Source organism: Triplophysa rosa, linkage group LG11 (genome assembly GCF_024868665.1).
Source record: "Triplophysa rosa linkage group LG11, Trosa_1v2, whole genome shotgun sequence".
Lineage (NCBI taxonomy): Eukaryota > Metazoa > Chordata > Actinopteri > Cypriniformes > Nemacheilidae > Triplophysa > Triplophysa rosa.
In genome coordinates this window covers 14,993,822-15,010,788 of record NC_079900.1, presented here as the reverse complement: position 1 = coordinate 15,010,788, position 16,967 = coordinate 14,993,822, and the positions used below count along the sequence as shown (strand labels likewise).

The following is a 16,967-nucleotide window of genomic DNA, read 5'->3' as shown; positions in this document are numbered from 1 at the left end:
TCTCTGGGATTATTGACTTTATGTGGAAAAGGTCAGGAGACAGTTTTTATATGGATAATGAGCATAACATGAGCCCACAAGAGTTCTTGTCTCATCACGTCTCATCTTCTCTAGCCTCTCTACTGATGTTCTGTTCTATTCTGGGTCCCAGTTGCTTGTTCTTGTCACAGTTAGATGGATTGTCAGATGTTTGCAAGTTATTTCTTCCTTTAGGTGCAGATGCTGAGCCCCAAAACAGACGCTTGTTAAAAGCAAACGTCTCCCCTGGCTGGTTACGCCACGTAAAATTAGCCTCTCTGCAAATTTCTGTCAGAGTCCTGGTTTGTTGGTCGGTTTCTTTTCAACCACCCTCCCTTGTTCTGTAAGACTTCATGTCCGAGCAGTAAAGCTGATTCATGAACAGTTTTCACGCTATATTCTTCCTGGAATTAGCATACATTTCAAATGGCTGGAGATAGCCAAATGCTCTGAGTGAGGGAGGCTAGCACATTTTGTCGCTTTTCAGAAGCATGATTGGAAATTTTCAAAATGGTAAATGTTTTTAGGAGAGATGCAATGAATTTGTGCTCTGCATATAGATAATGTTAACATCATAAAAACATCATCAGTTTGATGTTCAATATTAATAGTCATTATATGTAAGGAATAATGTACAGGCAGCCGGTTGTTATCGCAGAAATATTACATGGCTACTTGCCACATTAGAAAACAACTGGACATGAAATGTGATTTCGAAATATTTCATTAGCTCATTTTTACCAAATGCAGACCTTCCATAAGGAAAAGCCATTTGCTTTCGGTTTTAAGGTAAGAAACGACGTTCAAATGTCACAAACAGGCAATTTGCTTTAATCATTTGTAAATTCAATGTCATATATGTTATTAAAACACATATTTACTTTTTGTGTAATATTAAACTGTACCTGTCAAAATGATTCGCAGCATCCGGGTTACTATGTGTTATTAGTTTTGAGAGGTTGTTATCTGGGAATAACGAACCTGCAAATGTTGCGACTGGCCAATCAGAATCATGGATTCCAATGAGCCGTGTAATAAGAAATAATAACATTCAGAAGCTAAGAAATATAAATTGAATCTTCAGGATCTGTGTCGGCAGATATCACTCTGAATAATCGGTTATCGGTGGAGAAGGTTAGTGTCGGTGCAGTTTTTCGTCATGATATAGTGTGACCAAGCTATTTTCCCTTTGGTAAGTCAATGGTATGGTATCAATGGCATCAGTATTGTAATGTATAACTTTTGTTTGTTTGTGATGCCTTACCACATTCAATACAAGTACCCAATACCACTGCCTTACCAGTAAATGTAACATGAACAGAAACTACAAAGTGCACCTTTGCACAATGCCACATTTGTCTGTATTTAGAAAACAGGGCTAACCGCTTGTCCTCCAGCAGAGAGTAAAGGTGTTGTGAGCTCACCCATTTTCACTCTTTTCTTACTCGGCCCTTATCATTTTAACATTTAGCATTGTTATTAGTCCCCGCTGATAAGTGCAGTGAATGCCGCCATTTTATGACCACCTACCAGCTTACCATTTTGCTGCTTTCTCTGCTTCACTCAGCACAGGACTGAATAGACCAACAATCTACTGCAATTTGCCAGAGCAATTTCAGCTATGCCTTCACCAGCCTGTAGCTAACAATAGCAAGCGAGAGAGAGAGACATTATTCTCAAGTGTGATTATTTTCTCTCTCTTTTTCTCTATCTTTCTGTCCACCTCTTTGTGTTTCGGTCTATCATTTCTTTTCTATCTTTATAATAGTTCATATCATTAGTTTAATGATTTCATGCATTATCAACTCACTCTGTTTTCAGGACACACCTCTTTCATTTATACTAATATGAAGATAAATTCATAAATGAAATATCTTAAAGTGAGCATGAAATGGAAATTATTGCAGAGCCATTAAGAGAGAGAGTCACGTCAACCTTGTTGACTCCATGGAACAGTTTTTTCACAGCAATGGCGGTTCATGGAGGCTCTCAATAGTTCCCGGAAGTTACTAGTAACACATGTAGCTGCGGCTAAACAGACCAACTGAGGTAAACTTTTAACCCATTTAAAGACGTAAGTCATTTAATGAATAAAAATAATGAAAGAAAGAAATAATTTACAGAGAAAACATATCTTCCTGGAACTATCTGAAGGCTCCATGAATCACGTGACACGCGAAAATTTCGAACTTCCGTTGGCTCAACTCTCTCTCTCAATGGCTCTGGATCATTGGAAGTTGAGAGCCTGGTCATTGGACAGTCAGTATAGTCCCACCCCCATGCTGAGACATGTTTGGCAGAGAAAAGATGTAGTTTTAAATGAAAGATTATGAGGGAAACATGAATTTAAAGGAAATAAAGATATGCACAGATCAAACATTTGTAAGAAACTTTGCAATATTACATTAAAAACTAAGAACTGTTATTTTTGATTTCATGGTGACTTTAATACTATCTCAGTTGTTTCTTCTAAACAGTATCTGATTAAATGAATTCTCCTGATTAATTTGTGGAGAAACTTCGTCGAATGAGTTGATATTTGAAGTGAGGTTCTAAAGGAAATTGCTGTCAGTCATTTCACGTCTTCTCACCTCATTCCCATGAGAGTTCTTCCAGCAAATTCTTCCGCAACCTCAAATCCACTTTTATGTGCAATATCTCGATCATTTATTAAGCGCTAATCCCCCTTCCATGAATCAAGTAGCGTGTGGGGAGATCATAGAGCTTTAGTCATGACTTCTGCTCATGCTCCTTTGTTATGGACAGCAAAGCCAAATCCATTTACTATCATCACTCTGAACACGTCAACTAATGAATCATCTGAGATCTCCATTATGTCTCATCAAAGTGCAACCTCAGAGCCTTAAAATGTTTATAAACAATATGTTTTGTGATGTTAATTTTATGCATTGTGGATTACGCATACTTCTTTAGTGTCTGAGTTTTCTTTTTTTGGACACTGGTTTTCTTTTTAATAAAGTTTGAGGTACTCATAATATTAATGTTTATCAGTGATATTTACTTTATTTTATATTTTTTCTCCTATAATGGATTTTTTATCTGCGTGTGTGTGTGTGTTTATTATAATAAACATACACACTATGGTTCTATCAGATCGTGACCTCCATGTCATGTATTCAGATGTATTTTGGCAATAAGGTTATCCTCCTCACTGCTGTTGGAACAGATTAGAAGTGTGTGTTTGTGTGTGTGGGTCTGTTTGTGTGTGGTGAAGGTGGAGATTTATTACCCATTGAGGGCAGTGAAGTCTACAGGCATCCCTGACTCCGTGTAATTCAGAAAATACAGGCACTTTAGGCAAGTAATGCAACACACACACTGACACGTTTATTGACTCGAATACAAATCTGAATGGAGAGTGAGAGCTCGCGTGTTTACAGCATTTGACAAAAAGCCGTTTGAAAGTGCATTAGCCAGAGTGAGTGAGGGAGAGAGAGATGTCTCTTCATTACATGAGTGATCTGAGGAGTCCATCAAGTTTTAGTAGAGGAATTCTGTAGTGACGTACCTTTATGTAGACTGTTTTTCTTTTAGATGTGTGTACATGTGCTAGTTTAGTTGTGGCATCCAAACTGGTCACTGTTGTGGATAAATGACCCCATTATAGTTACACAAGGTGGTCATCCATCAGCTCACCTCAGGTCCTTCAGACAGTGTCTGAAAAGAAGGCCACAGCACTGTTTCAGCATTTACGTGTGCATGTGTCTGAGCTTTTAGCTTTGTGTGTAAACAGTGCTACGATTGTCACAATTTAGAAATGCTGCGAAAATACATATTATAGCTAACCTTTTGTTTGACTTTTGTCATTATGTGTGATCTGGAGGAGCTCCTGGGGAAGAACCTTTTTCTGCTTTAAAAAAAGAATTGATATGATGTATGGTGATGCCCCACAAACCACCCTGCCAAACCAGCCTGTTTTTCCCAGTGCACCCCAAGAGCTCATTACAGTTGTCTCAGAGTTGTGAAGCTCACCATGAGGTTGTGTGAACCACCTTCATTAAATACTACAAAGCAACCACAGCAATGTTACAGACCCATCTGACAACAGTTCCACACTTCTGCATTTTCACAGTGACCATATTTACTTTGATGTCGAACTAGAGAGAGCAAGAGAATGTGCATTCCATGTCATTGTTAGCGTGTCAGATACATCCACAGAGACTTGTTTGTCAAGCGTGTGATTTTCCTGTCATTGCACGTTTGCACAAAAAGGAGCAGGTTTTTTGTATCTGCTTTGCGCAGGTGGAATTGGTGGTTGTTTTCTGTCCTTTGCGCCGTAAAAAAGTAATGTTCAGAAAATAATGTTGGCACAATAAAATGTGGTAAAATCATTGAGTAAGAAAATGAACAATGTTAATCATTATCTTTTTTTTTATTTTTATATAGCTGCAACCCCTGAGCTAACCTGAGCTAATCTCTTATTTTCATATATATGTATACTGTATATGTATATGAATATATATGTATCCTGTATATTACAGTCTGATCTGTGCATGAGGAGAGAAAAACATTGGAAAAAGCTTTCTTTTGTGACAATACAGTGCTTGTATTTTATGTAGGTCAACTAGTAGAGCATAGAGCTAACAATGTCAAGGTTGAGCCCATGTAATAGTATTGTCACCATTGACTGTGATTAAACCAACTAGAGAAACAATGTGTATAACGTGTATATAATGCGTTTAACACTCTAAAAGTCTCTCGATATGTTTCTCTTATAGAGCCGCAGTCCACGTCATTCCCAGTCCACACAATCAGGTTTGGCAGACCAGGCGTCTAAACTGTCCTTCGCCTCTGCCGAGTCTCTGGAGACCATGTCAGAAGCCGACATGCCACTGGGCTTCAACCGCATGAATCGCTTCCGTCAGAGCCTTCCCCTATCCCGCTCTGCAAGCCAGAACAAACTTCGTTCTCCAGGTAATAATAATAATAATAATAATACGCATGCCGAGTGTAGAGCTGGTGCCGTAGGTATCGGAGTACAGAGAACCTCCAGGTTTATTATATTAAGATTTAATGACATTTGTGAGATTATAAAAGAAAGAAACTGGAATGGTCTCTGGACCAGTGTTTACATTTTACAAAGTTGTCTAAAGCATGCATGTTCACACATGGTGGTTCTGTCAGGAACGGTGAGGGAACAAGGACAGAGGACCCAGGCGCAGCGGGTAAGGGGTTAACATGAATATATTTAATAAAATACAAAACAACAACCCACGAGGGGGTAAAACAAAATAACAAGGGTAAAACATGAAGGGTAAACAGGAACAAAGACTAACTACACTAAACTAGACAAGACTAAGTACAACACTAGACATAACTAAGTATAACTATACTAACTAGACACAACAGTACAAACCGGGAGGGTGACAAGAAACAAACCAGGCAAAATAATCCACCACAAGACAGAAGACACAAGGGCATTAAATAGGGAACTAAATCAAGAGGGGAACAGGTGTAGGGCATGAAATCATAACGAGCACTAACGAGGAAACAAGAGGGCAGGAACAAAGACTAGACCGGAGAGAGAGTATGGTGAGCCATAAGTGCCAAAATAGTCTCTCTCCACATAAAACATGGGGTTCTGTCATGATCCCACCACTAGGCCAAGAGAAACATGACATGATGCGGCAGAATCATGACAGGTTCTGCTGGGATTTTTCAATTTCTAGTTCGATTTGCTCATGATCCCATTATTTCTCTTTTCTAATATTTGCTTCTGTCATACAATATAAAGTCATGGAAAGTCTATAAACAAAAAACAAAGTTCATTTTATTTATCTAATTCACTGACCTGAGTCAACCCCAATTTACAAGTTCACTTTAAGCCTGTTGTAATTCAATTAAAGTTATTTTATTAAACTAAACTGTTACTCTGACTCATTTAAATGAGCTCTAATTAACAAATTATTTTGCACTTACTTTGACAATTTTAATCTGATGTGCGAGCACAAAACACTGTTTATGCCTTAGCCTTTAGAGGAATTGCAACAGTTTCAGGGCACAAATGGGAATCAAAATGCTTTGTTGAAATGCAAACAGTAATTTGCAGTAGGTCCCACATGTCATGCAGAAATGTACTCTGAGGTTTAACCAGAAATTAAGTATCCATTACACAAAACAAGCCAATTATTTTCCTTAAAGTTATTTTCATCTGTGGTATAAATACAATTCAACAAAGAGTTAAGAGCATCCTCCATTAGTCTAATATAACCTGTATTTCAGTTGTTAGATGATTTCAATTACCACATGTAATCCCACGTCTGTAAAATGTACAATCGTATTGACTACTGAGTGAAGATGACATTTTGCTTTGCCACAAACTGTTTTCTGGCTGTTGACAAGCCATTAATAGCATTGAGTTAATTACAGCAGTAAAATCAGCTGTGATTAGGTGACCTTCAACAGATTGTCTTGCCCACTTTTGATTTTCAGTCATGGTTACCATGAAGCAAAATATTTCTTGGCACTGATTTTCCAATGTTTTTGTTAAAGTTTGGTTGGTAACCATATAACAAGGAAAGTGATCTTTGAGCTGCTACCCAGAAGAAGATTTATGGTCATTCAGCAGGTGGCTCAGGACCACCAACAGAAACGTATGACAGTAAGACAACCGAGACACTAACTTCATACCTCTCTCGCTCTTTCTTTCTCTCTCTCCTCAGGTGTCCTCTTCCTACAGTTTGGAGATGAAACCAGGCGTGTTCACATCACTCACGAGCTCAACAGTTTGGAGACCTTACACGCGCTCATCGTGCACATGTTCCCTCAGAAGCTGACGGCGGGAATGCTGAAGTCACCTAACACGGCCATCTTAATCAAAGACGAAGCAAGAAACGTCTTCTACGAGCTAGAGGACGTGAGGGATATACAGGACAGAAGCATCATTAAAATCTACCGCAAAGAGCCCATCTACGCCTCCTACCCTGCGGCACATCTGGCCAACGGAGACCTCAGGGTGAGCGCTCCTCACTGCATTTAATAACTGCGGTCTGTTTGTCATTGTAAACCACAATTCTTGCTGTCCCAGCATGGGTTTTATGGGTAAAAGAATCCACCAAGGCATGATCCATATTTAAACAATGTTGTCATAATAACAAGAATTCGTAGTTTACTTCCCAGCATGAGGCAACATCAAAGTCCCTAACCTAACCTTGACTTCAGCGTCACTGCCTTTTTCGAGTATTTTAAATTCTAAAGGGACGTAGCCCTTAAAAGTGGCATTGTTTGATCCGGTGAGCGATGTCTTGCAGATGTCGATGTTCTTGAACTTGGATGTTTTTGAATTATGCACGCTTTTTTTCTCATATCACTCAGGGACTCTGAGGCTTGTGTTACCAGAGGAGCTTGATGTGGTTTGACTTTGAAATGTGATTGCATTTCGTCACTCTGTTGATCAAATTGTCAGCTCTTGTGTGAGATGTCTTTACCATCTACACCTCTGAGAGTGTCAAACCAACTCCATCAGCATTTGAGTCAGTGGATGTCTTTAAATGATTCTGTTAATTATTTCTTGGTGTGCCGTATGTGCGCTTTGTTGTTTGTGCTGTTTTGTATTGTGTTTTTGCTGCTTTTCACTGTTTAGAAAAGCTCTGAAAAACAATTAACAATGAAAAATCGCAACACACTGAGATTGAAATCTCAATTCTAATTGCTACCAAATTTTTTGAGGAAAATCACAACGGTGGCAAAGTTACTTCCTGCAGTGAAGATAATTGCACGTTGACCACTGTCAATTTAATTGCTTTGTTGAAACTTTGAAACTTTTTGAAATTATTCATGTACGTAAACTGGATGGAAACAAAGATGTTGTAGACGGAAGTTAACTTCAGGTCTGTGTTTGTTGATCGGTCTGGCTAGTAGCTGTAATATAACTATTTATATTAATATTAATTTAGATTGATATTTTATTGTATAATAATTGCATTAAATAAACAATTTGTTGAATTGTATCCTATATTAATTTTATTAAATAAACAATTTGTTGAACGGGTTGTGTAGCTGTTGCAGTTAGCCAAGTATTGGTTCTTCTGGTAACCCAAATAATACCGGCTAGACATACTTCTAACTTGCTAGCTAATGTGATTTACTTGTTATTTCTTTTGCTCGTTGTCATAAATAATCTGTGGGGACTCTATTCTTTGTGGATGTGTACCGGAAGTTAGGTTTGGACAACAAAAGCATGCATGCACAGTAATGTTTATGTTGCTGCTTTGAAACCGTCTATAAATAATGCTGAATACACAGAATTAAAAGCTGTAAGGCTAAAGTACAATGTACAGTACATGTTGTAGGCTTCTTGCTGTTTGTGTGTAGGTGTCAGGTTCTGTCAAAATAATAGCCAAACCTACATTTTTTGCATTGTAAGACCCAGACAAAAGTCTGTGGCTCATAAGCTTCAGCACATTTGACATCTCTTGTAACACTGAGAGCAGAGATGAAAAAGTGAAATAAACAAGATGGATGATAGCCCCAAGATAAAACAAAAAAGTTAAGGCTTAAATGCAAGTAGAGATATGAAACTTATGAAAAATATGCAGGAAGCAGGAAATAAGAGGTCCAACACTGAGATACGGAGAGGCAACAAAGCAGGCAATATGACATATTGAATGAGTGTAGTTTCCTGTTTTATGAATGAAGTTTAAACTGTCTTGCTCTGCTTATTGTTAAAAAGTAAAGTATGTGTGCTCACAAGTGGCGGTAGAATCGGAATACTACGGTCATGTAATCCAATGTTATGCCAGTAGCTTTGTGCCAGGCGAAAAGAGTGAATAGGTTGAATGGAGCCCCCAGAGTTGAATTACAGACCGATGAAAAGAAAGAATGAGGGAGAAAAGAGGGAATGAGGACAATGAGTCTAGAGCTCCCTTCTCGGTTTCTTGCTAAACCGCCGAGGATTCGTTTTCACTTCTGCTGTTATTAAGCTGTAAAGTGCTCCCAAAAATGATAATTCTGTCGTCATTTACTCACCCTCTTGTCATTTCAGACTTTATGACACAAAAGGTGATATTTTGAAGAAAGTTGGTAACAGCATTAGACCCCATTCACTTCTATTGCATAGTCACAAAACCAATGCAAGTGAATAGGGGCCAGTTAACAACATTTTTCAAAATATCTTCTTTTGTGTTCTGCGGTCATACAGGTTTGAAATGACAAGAGGATGAATAAATTATGACAGAATTTTCCTTTTTGGGTGAACTATCACTTTAATGGCCTGCAACAGATTTTCAATTTTTTGGTAGGACAATTTGAATCAAAATGTTTTGGGTTAAAAGTTATGGCTTTTTGTCATTATAGGTTTATTGGTAAATTGAAGATAGATTCAATTCAATCTTTACATTTTATGTAAAATTATATCAATAAAAAATGATTGAAATATATAAATATTCTATATATTAAATGATATTTATTTTATGTGTCAGTATGGCTACTGTCTGTCGTGCTTGATGAAATATGCATATACTCTTTTACAACATAAAATGTACTTAATTTTATTGTTTAGTGCACTTTATCAAAAGTTTTGGATACAAGCGGCTTTCCTTCCATGGCATAATTTGTGTTTTCAGTCTTGTTTCTCTCTAAAGACATTCATGAACTTGCTCAGCGTGATGTGTTTCTCTGTCATTTTTATTTTAGAGAGAGATGGTTTACAGCTCCCGAGACTCATCACCTACCCGTCGTATCAACACCCTGCCCTCTTCCACTGCCTCTGCCTCCTCCGGATCCCCTTCCCGCTCTCGCTTGTCCTACAGCGGAGGCCGCCCTCCTTCATTTTCTGGTCAGGGTCACCCTCAGGGCCCTCAGCATCCGTCCCACCACCCATCACCATCTCACGGACAGGCTCAAGGCCTCACACCCTCCTCATCCGCCATACTGGAGAGGCGTGATGTCAAACCCGATGAAGAGATGTCTGGTAAGAACATGGTTCTCTTGAAGAATGAGGGGCTGTATGCTGACCCATACAGCTTGGTGCATGAGGGGCGGCTTAGCATCGCATCCACTCAGTCCCTGGCTACCATCGCCGACCCCTTTGGTTTTCCAGTGACGGGTGGGCTGTACCGCAGGGGCTCGGTGAGGTCCCTCAGCACATACTCGGCCGCAGCGCTGCAGGGTGACCTTGAAGACTCCCTGTATAAACCTGGAGGTTCTCTGTACTCCGATACCTACGGCACCAGCTCTACACTCGGCATGGGCTTTCGTTTGCCGCCATCATCTCCACAGAAGATTCCCGACGTGCAGTTACGTGACAGGGATTTGTTCACCGGGTCTCCGAGCCGAGGGTCGCCTGTGAGACAGACCTTCCGTAAGGACTCCGCTTCTTCGTCTGTGTTTGTGGAGAGCCCGAAGTCCAGACCCAGCTCCAGCTCTGAACCCATAGGAGATGGTAGTAAGGGACCTGGGTTTGGGTCGCCACTGTCTGGGGGCGAGACGGATACACGGTAAGCACTGGTAAAAGTGAGCATGTACATATAAAGGAAAATGTGTGTCCCATTTGTACATTTTGTAACATTAAGTTCGTTGTGTGGGAGTGTGCCTACAGGCTGAGAAAGAAAAAGTTCCCTTGACCACAAGTCTACTCTACTCTTATACATTTTCGTCTCTCTTGTTAGCAGGGATCGTATGGAGGCAATGGAAAAGCAGATAGCCAGCCTGACCGGGCTGGTTCAGAGCGTCCTAACCCGAGCACCAGACAGCGACAGCACGTAAGACCCCGTTACACATTCACAAAGCCATCAAAGAATCACAGCCATCTCACTCATATGAATGGGTAGCTGTGACTGGATGTGTCAGTCATTGACATAACAGAAATAGAGTACCTGTTTATACAATGCAGTGAACCATTTCACACATTAAAATGTTGTTAAAACGGTCCCATTTTGCTGTCATGCAAGAATACATGTTTTCTCATGTTTGCAAATAGGGATGGGTCAGAATTGTTGACTAGATGACTAGTTTTCTAAAAGCCTATGAAGCTAACTGGTTTATCAGGATTGTTGTATATATTTCTAAAAAGATGTCTTTAAATGTATGCCATTCAACAGTGAGTAGTTAAAATATTTAGTCTTTAAAAACATGTTTGAAACACTTTTTTGAATGCACAAATGTATCTTACAGTATGTAAGTGTACTCTAAAAAACGTATTAGTACTAGTGGTTAAGCAAACCAGCAACTAGCCGACTTCTTGAATGATGTGGTTTTGCACATCCCTATTTGCATTGCAGCCATTGACTGTTCTTATGCGATCCATGAGCTTGCACAAATGTCTTTACTTGCTGAATGCTTCTTTTGAGATTGTGTGTTGTTCCCGTTGTCCCGTGATGGCCGTGAGTCTCGTTCTTTCACTTTAATGCTTTGATGTTGTCGGACATTTACAGTACAGTCATTCATATTCAATTCCATCAACTATGGAATATTTTAAGATTATAAAACAAGTAATATTATTTAGATTGTCACCACTAAAAGAAAGTGTTGAGCAAAGAGTTAGTCAGACACTTACCAGAGAATTATAAAGCAATGATAAGTGAGAAGTGTTGGGTGACGATACAAGAGTTTTGAGTAAAATCTAAGCCCAGTGTGAGTCCTCATTTTGTATCTTAATGCCTAAAACAGACTGTGTAGTACGTGTTGAGTAAAAAAGAGTTGGTATTACATCAGCTTGCTAATAGAAGTTATTAAAGGCAGTGTGGTGGAGGACGGTTTTTGGAGTTTTGCGGATTGTAAAACTGGTATAAAGTACTGTAGTGCGTTATTAAAGTTATGTAGTGCATTGCCAGCCAAGTTCATTGCAGTGTGTGGAGTTAGTGTAATGTTAGGTTAGGTTGTGCAGGCCTAATTCATTGTAAAACACAACATAAAACTGTGTAAGTTAGATGTAAAAGAAGAAAGATAAAAAATGGCTTAAGCAGAGTCCAAAATGAACTATTAACAAGTGCCAAATATACCTAAAATGGCCAGTAACTTCATTAGGACCAAAAACTTTACCTGTTGTAAATCAAATTATAGAAATAAGAGACTAACAAGGACATGCAAACTGTCTGCTAAAGAAAACATCATTGACTTTGCACCTGATGTTTTTTGTAATGTTTATCAGAATTGTTTTTACCGTCATATGTTTATGTTAAAGGAATAGCTCATCCAAAAATATATTTTTTAATCATTTATTCACCCTCATGTTGATCAAAACCTGTATATGACTCTTTCTTCTATGGAACACAAAAGAAGATATTTTGATAAATTGGTGTCCATGTGTTGATAGTCAAAGAGGACCAATGCTGTTTGGTTACCAACATTCTTCAAATTATCTTCATTTTCTGCAGAAGAAAGTTCATTTTTGGGTGAACTATCCCTTTATGTTTTTGTCTTCTCTGTGGTGACACATATGTGGATAATTGTTTCCACACAGTATATCCACCAAATTGAAAATATGTGAAAGAAAACCACGTTTTTGGAGACAGACTCATCTCATATACTGTAAAAACTGCACAAATGGTAAGAATACAGCTAATAATTGCATAGTCATTTATATGGACATAAATGTATATTATATAAGAAATGAATTCACAGTTTATAAATATTTGCCATAAGCCGTACATGTTTAAATTAACTAAATTTACCCAACACTGGCTAGCATAAAGTTACTGGGCTAAATAATGCAAAATAATGGCAGTGTGATATTATACTCTTAAATAGTGTTGTACTAGATACCAGACTGCTGTAGTATAGAGACGGATAGTGTAGTGTGGTGCTGTATAGTGCAGTGGGATGTAGTGTAGTATAGTTTGAGCGTAGTGTTAGGTACTGTAGTACAGTGGTAGTATCATGGCTGTATGATCCTCAGATGCGGCCTGCTGCGTCTCTGCATGATGGCGGGCTGCCCTCCGGACCAGGGGGCGGAGTTTTCACGGCCCTTCCCTTTCTCTTCCAGCGAGAAGACCGAATCCACCAGCGACGGCTCCGCCACAGGAAGTGAGTAAAACTGCATCCATAGGCCATGTTCACATTTGACTTCTTTTTTGAAGCTGCTAGCGTCCGTTTTACATTATAATCCTATGGAGTAAACCGTGTTTTCAAAAAAGTCCAGAGCGCGTTGTCTTTTTCTGCAGCTCTGAGCGTCTTTTGTAGTTGAACAAAGTTATGAAAAAAGGCCCTACGTCAAGCACCTTTTTCACAGCTATAGCCAATGACAGAGACCTGTCATTTCCATAACAACATGCGAGGAAGGTGACTGGTCGAGAAGGATCAAGTTCGAAAAAATAAAATGGCAGTCGAAACGCCCGTTGGAGCACAGTTTTGTATAAATTTAAGTTTAATTTTCACTTTCAATAACTTTTGATTGCACTTCTAGCGAGAAATTAATATTGTAGTTTTTAAATATGTGATTAGTTATTGCAAAGGCGCTCTCTGTTTATAATTCAAATAGATTCCGTTACGCTGCTTATGAAGCGTGTCGCTGCATCCGTACATAGGCTGCTATTTGTAACCACAACGCTGCAAGCTTTTTTTTACTAAAAAAGCGCCATTGTCAACTTTTTCTTGTCAAAAAAAAAAAAGAAATGTAACCCTGGCCTTACTGCTTGTCCAGAGCAGTCACGAAGAAGTAACACTTTTGTCAGATTTGATTAGACCTAGCAGAGTTGGCGCTGTTATGGCACACATTTATATTCACGCTGGCCCATAGAAAAGTGCTTTGATGATCTCAAAGAATTCGAGCACAGGCCGTGTCTTTTATGATGCATCAAAACAAGTGTTTTTATCAGAGCATGTCTTGCTCTTTGTTGTGTTTACGTTTTGTGCCTCCCAGTCAAAATCCCCTTCATTGTTTTTTATGAGTACTCTTCAGTACTTGACTGTAATATATATGTTTTTGTTTCAAATTGTTTTTCTCGTGTTTCCCCTGAAAGTCCTCTCGTTCCTTTGACATCGCTCTTAAATCAGCGACGGGTGTCCTCAGAGAACGGCCCCTTCAAAGGCTGAATTCAGACTTTTGATTCACTGGATTCGCTTTTGAAGGTTCTCCACAGTGGAGATTGTCGAATCTATTGACTCATGCCTCAGTGAAGAGGTTCCCCATGAGTCCTGGTCACACCTCTTTGAATCTGATCTGCGACAGGTCCAATCCAACATCCTGTTTGTGTACTTTATTACATTTCTTTAGGTAGTTTTAATAGAAACTGGGACAAGTTGACAGCCTTTATTGTATGTTACAGCTGGCCGGCTGAAGAAGAAAGGTAGCTTTGTCTCTGCTCTCTCATATGTAATCTGAATTGACGTGTCTTTCCCGGTGTATGTAGTGTGTGTGTCTGTTTTCACAGCAGTGCTTAATGCCTGTAAGCTTTTTACTGTCTCTCCCTTCTACGGTTTGCCTGCACTTTAGATGATTCTCTCCCCCAGTCTGTTTTCAATCCTAAAGACGACACATTCGCACATTAAAAACTGAAGTGTGAAGAGGATGTGTTGGTTTTCATGTTTCCTGAGGAATCAGTGTGCACCCTTTAAAAACAACTGACTGTAGAGGGGTGCTATCTCCGTACTACACACTAACAGCATGCTCACTTCTGAATGGACAATTTTTTGTTTTGAAAGAGAGTTACAGTAGTGTGTGTCTGGCTGCGTCCAAATCTGAAAATGCTGCCTTTGTAGAGTATGTGTAGTATATGGAGGTAGGGTCTTTGCATCACATCCTGTCTACTGAGAGACCTTTATCTGGTTGGCGTTTAAAGGCAGCACGGATGTATCCTGAAGTAAATGTAAAATCTTAGTTCAAACTAAATTGTCTGCACAGTAGTCACAAAATATTTGGTTTATTATGCCTGAACGTGTAAATTGATTTGAGATCATAGACAGGGTGTTATGGTGCCATGGAAGCGTGTCTGAAATCATTCTCTTTAGTGTATATAGTACCTAAATACACAGAATGCTGTGACTGACTTGGCAGTGAGGCAGCCAAGCTGCTGCTTTCAGTTTTGGACGCAACCTCTGTCTAAAAACAAAACTGAATGCGTGTAGGGGTTTTCAAGTCTGGCTCCTGGAGATCTGCTTTTCTTGCAGAGATTCTGTTCAACTTTACTCAAACACAAGTATGAAGCATAAAAAGGTTTTGGGATTGCTGATATACACAGGGTACAAGGCTTTGTGTCTCAGAGGCTGATCAACTTTAATGTGCTGTCATGCTAGACTGTGAGCAGAGGTGGAAAAAGTACAAAAATATTATACTCAAATACAAGTACTACCACTTTGATGAAATTGTACTCGAGTACAAGTAAAGTTACCAGTCAAAAAATCTACTCAAGTAAAAGTAAAAAGTAGCTTGTTTAAAATTTACTCAAAGTAAAAGTTACTTAGTTACTTTTTAAAAGCGGGAGGGAGACCTCTGCTGTTTTGTGCAACACCAACATTAGTCATAGTGCCTCATTTTAAATACAGGTACATCTCAAAAAATTTGAATATCGTGAAATAGGTCAATATTTTTTGTCACTCATTTCAGAAAGTGAAACCCATATATTATATATATATATTATATTTCAAGCCTTTATTTCTTGAAATTTTGATGATTATGGCTTACAGATAATGAAAACCCAAAATCCAGTGTCAATTAGAATATTACATAAGATCAATAAAAAAAGGATATTTTAAACAGAAATGTCAGGCTTCTGAAAAGTATGTTAATTTCTTTGCACTCAATATTTGGTTGGGCCTCCTTTTGCATGAATTAGTGCATCAATGTGGCGTGGCATGGAGGCAATCAGCCTGTGGCACTGCTCAGGTGTAATGGAAGCCCAGGTTGCTTTGATAGCGGCCTTCAGGTCGTCTGCATTGTTGGGTCTGGTGTCTCTCATCTTAGATTCTCTGTGGGGTTCAGGTCAGGCGGGTTTGCTGGCCAATCAGGCACAATACCACCATGGTAATTGAACCAGCTTTTGGTACCTTTGGCAGTGTGGGCAGGTGCCAAGTCCTGCTGGAAAATGAAATCAGCATTTCCATAAAGCTTGTCAGCAGAAAGAAGCATGAAGTTCTCTAAAATTTCCTGGTAGATGGCTGCGTTGACTGTGGACTTCAGAAAACACAGTGGACCAACACCAGCAGATGACATGGCAGCCCAAACCATCACTGACTGTGGAAACTTCACACTGGACTTTTAACAACATGGATTCTGTGCCTCTCCCCTCTTCCTCCAGACTCTGGGACCTTGATTTCCAAATTGAAATGGAAAATGTACTTTCATCTGATAAGAGGTCCACTGTGTTTTCTGAAGTCCACAGTCAACGCAGCCATCTACCGGGAAATTTTAGCTGACCTTCTGCTGACAAGCTTTACGGAGATGCTGATTTCATTTTCTAGCAGGACTTGGCATATAATAAATAAAGGCTTGAAATATTTCACTCTATGTGTAATGAATGTATATAATATGTGGGTTTCACTTTCTGAAATGAGTGACAAAAAATATTGACCTTTTTCATGATATTCAATTTTTTTAGACGTACCTGTATTAAAACGGGTTACGAGTGCACTGCAAGAAATAAATATTCTTCTGCCTTGTTTTGCAGAAATATCACAGAATCCTATAGCAGAAATATTAACGAAACAATTCTTAAATCAGTAAATATTTTCTTAAGAAGCGAAATTAAGCCTTAAAAAAGATTGTAAGCCTTATTTTCTTAATAAATATTCAATGGTACACACTGCTAAGTATCAGCAGTGAAACCACGTATAATGGTTCCACGTTTGTACGTAATGAGAGCGAAATGTGAAGATTTATCGTTGTAACCTGATCGTTACCATGGCAACATGTTTGCAGTTGATCGCAGTTAACAAGAAGCATGAATCCCAAGAGTTTAATCCGTTTGATACGTATCTGCTGTTTTCGGCCAAAGACTGGTTAAGTGAGGCAATTTGAACTAAAACACAGACAGAGACGCTGTGTTTTGTTTATG

At 39.0% G+C, this 16,967-nt stretch overlaps 1 protein-coding gene across 13 annotated transcripts in view; it reads left to right on the top strand.

Annotated features, from left to right (window-relative positions):
• The window catches only part of srcin1a (SRC kinase signaling inhibitor 1a), a 104,243-nt gene that overhangs the window by 64,042 nt on the left and 23,234 nt on the right, over positions 1–16,967 (top strand). For 7 of the 13 annotated variants that reach the window (XM_057346544.1, XM_057346550.1, XM_057346547.1 and 4 more), the window contains 6 exons: positions 4,758–4,953; positions 6,702–6,994; positions 9,673–10,475; positions 10,647–10,739; positions 12,875–13,002; positions 14,244–14,264. In XM_057346544.1, coding sequence (XP_057202527.1) covers positions 4,758–4,953; positions 6,702–6,994; positions 9,673–10,475; positions 10,647–10,739; positions 12,875–13,002; positions 14,244–14,264 — 1,534 coding nt within the window. Of the gene's footprint in view, positions 1–3,227; positions 3,337–4,757; positions 4,954–6,701; positions 6,995–9,672; positions 10,476–10,646; positions 10,740–12,874; positions 13,003–14,243; positions 14,265–16,967 lie in introns of those variants that run through there. The other 6 variants (XM_057346555.1, XM_057346552.1, XM_057346545.1 and 3 more) reach the window with 6 other exon arrangements.